Consider the following 3,062-nt stretch of genomic DNA (forward strand, 5'->3'; position numbering starts at 1 on the left):
TTCAAGGCAAGCTGTCAAGTATAGTGACTCATCGTGAAGTCAATCTGAGCTGATTTTGCTCAATTAAATGAAGCACATGTTTCACATTTGGTTCCTCAGAGAACTCTCCTTTGATGTGTTCAGTTTCACCTGCCTTGATTCATTTCATGTCAAATAATGCTTGGCAGTACAATGCCTGACCAATTGGAATTTGTAACCCCTTGCTTCATTTGTCTCACTCTTGCATTGCCTCATTTCATCTACTTCATCTGGGCGGTAAATTCTAATGCAAACTGCTTTCTTTTTTTTCTTTTTCTTTTTTGACGAGAATTGGAAATGTTTTATTGTAAATACCAAAAATATTTATTTTTGATATCAAATTTTCCTGGTGTACATGAAATGTTTATTTAATTAAAGGCAATTTTTCACAGAATGAAATGGCTAAAAATAAACCCTAGATTTTTATTTATTGATGAAGTATTTTACATTGAAGCCCTTTTGGGACTTCTAAGGAAGACCAGTTGGGCACTGAATCAATTAGACACAAAAGGATCATGCAAAGAATAGAATAGAATGCATAGAAGAAGAAGGGCTAAAAGACAAAATGTATTATGACACTATTGTTGCCATTTAGACAGTCTTTAATTCTTAAGTATTTAGGTAGGAGACGAGAGGAGAAAGAATTGGTGATTTTCTAATTTCCTAGATGAATTATAGCAATAAGAAGTGCACTTCAATCATCTTGTAAAAAACTAAAAGAATGGACCTCTGTGAGATGGTCTTGTACGATTCTAACAACTTCACATGTTCATGTCCTCTATGAGACAATTTTCTTGTTCTTGTTTTATGTCATTCGTTTTCAAGTGTTCACTCCCTGATGCTTGCCAGAGAGGGTTCATATGAGCAGACCAAATGGAAAAGGAATGAACTTGCTTTAACAGCAGTTTGGATAATACTTAGTGCTTTCTGAGGTGATCTATAGTTTGTTTAGGGTACACCCATTCCCCAGAAGGGCAGCAGCATCAAGTAATGACCCTTATAAAGAAACTGGAACCTGAGGAATAGAAGGATTTTCCTCCCACATCTCTTTCTAACTTCACCCTGAGAAAAGGAATATATGAGTTAGACACAAATGGTCTTTTGAGATTCTTAAATTTGTGGGAGGCAAAACTGGATGGACAATTTCTCAATAGCAGTACAACTATTTAGCAATGAAATGCTGCCAAGGAAAATATCCAAATATTCTTTCGAGTATTTCCTCAGAATTCATGTCTGATTTTCCTATTGCTGGAAAAATGATTATAATAATAAAAAACAAAACACTTTGTCTTGGTCACTTTATAACCAACTAAGTGAAAAATAACACACTGACACATTTCTCTTACATTATTTTCTTCTTTGAAATGATTTCCATAACATTCTCTCCTTCATTAATGAGAATCCACTAAAAAAAATGCAAGAGAATTCCTCTGCTTGCCATTGCTTTTATAACTTTCCACAGTTTCTCTGAAGTATCACAGTTCAGAAAGTGTCACATGAAAAACCTATGTTTCAAGCAATGCATAAAAATACCATATCAAATATTCAGTTTCAGATGAAACTACCAGCTTGAAAGCTTCATTTGGCCAGAATAATTTTGATTCTTGCAGAGAAATCACAGAATCCCCATAATCCTCTTTGGAAGTTTGTAGCAGGGTTTAGGTTGTTAATATTGCTAATTTATAAGGAATTCTCAAAATTTTAACAACATTTCAGACGTGAGAATGTAATCCCCAAATCTCCCCCCAAAAGGCCTAAGAAAGTATGTAGCAAGGTTTCAGAAAAAAAATTCTTAAAAGGCCTTCAAAGAATTTTTATATATAATTCTATAAAGATAAATAAGAAGATATACTTTCAATCAAATGCATCTTGATCTGCGTTACATAAAGATACCTAATGAAAATGCCATTTGCTAGGAAAGTAACTAATCCTGCAATAACAAGATATCAACATTGTCATGAACTCCTTGCAAAAGCAGTTCTCCAGGATAACTAACTATCTTTCGTCGTTTTACAGCTTTCAGGGTTCCTACTAAAGCCTCAAAAAGGTTGGCACATTTCTCATCCACAAACAGCACTCCAAACTTCACACTTAATGTCCCATCAGGATTTTTGGTCCCCAGCCGTCGAATTTCTTCAACTAACAGGTAGATTTCATGTTCCACATTCATTGTAACCTCTAGAGAAGAGAAGGAGCGGCGTTCAAAGCAAAGTGCCGGAGGAAGTGTGGCTCTGAAAGAGTGTCAGGAGGAGGAAATCTGTGACCAACCCCTCCCCCCCCCACTCGAGACTGAAAATGAGCCGCAAACTGCTTTCTAAAAGAGCTCAAAACTGATTTCCTATCTTGTTGCATATTTGCAGTAATTTATACCATCATTCCATTTCTGATACATGCACCCAACTACAAAACCTTCCAATATTGTCACCTCTATGATTTGTTCTATTTTCTAGTTGCTCCTCTCACCTTCCTATTGAGAGTGATAATTGAGATGAAGATTGTTACCCAATACTTCTAATTCTGGAATATTTTCACATAATATTCACATATAAACAGAACAACTATGGATCAAACACTGTTGTATAAAGAAGGTGATAGCCAATCCATCCACAATTATGTGAATTCTAAGATTAAGCTGATGGGAATAATTTGGTAGTTTCTTATGTGGTAAGTAAAGACAAAGAAACAGTTATGAACACAGTTATGTTTAACCAGGCAGATGGTATTTGTATATATACAACATGCTAAAGATTTTCACACATTTACATACTGTAATATAAGGATACTGCATATACAGGCATAAATGGGTAATTTAAACAATACTTTCTTCAGTATGATAGAGATGGGCAATAAAACTTATGAATGTAAAAGCCTTCAATGTGATTTTTACAATCATCTTCAGAAATTGCCACAATCATCTTCAGAAATTAAAATTGGATGTTTTAAGTGTGCAGAATGGGGAATTATTAAAGGAAACTATGAAAATTAATCACTGTAACTGCATTTAATCAGGGATGTGCAAAATTCTGCAGTCAAGCATTTGACAG

At 34.7% G+C, this 3,062-nt stretch overlaps 1 protein-coding gene across 1 annotated transcript; it reads right to left on the bottom strand.

Annotated features, from left to right (window-relative positions):
- Window positions 1-889: 889 nt before the first annotated feature.
- On the bottom strand, window positions 890-2,298 carry LOC309381235 (costars family protein ABRACL-like). The gene has a single exon (XM_081931981.1). It carries the CDS (start codon window positions 2,186-2,188, stop codon window positions 1,943-1,945), a length of 246 nt encoding a protein of 81 aa, XP_081788107.1. The 5' UTR covers window positions 2,189-2,298; the 3' UTR covers window positions 890-1,942.
- Between the last annotated feature and the right edge of the window lie 764 nt (window positions 2,299-3,062).

This window comes from Natrix helvetica, assembly GCF_964273705.1.
Source record: "Natrix helvetica genome assembly, chromosome: Z".
Taxonomy (NCBI): Eukaryota; Metazoa; Chordata; class Lepidosauria; order Squamata; family Natricidae; genus Natrix; species Natrix helvetica.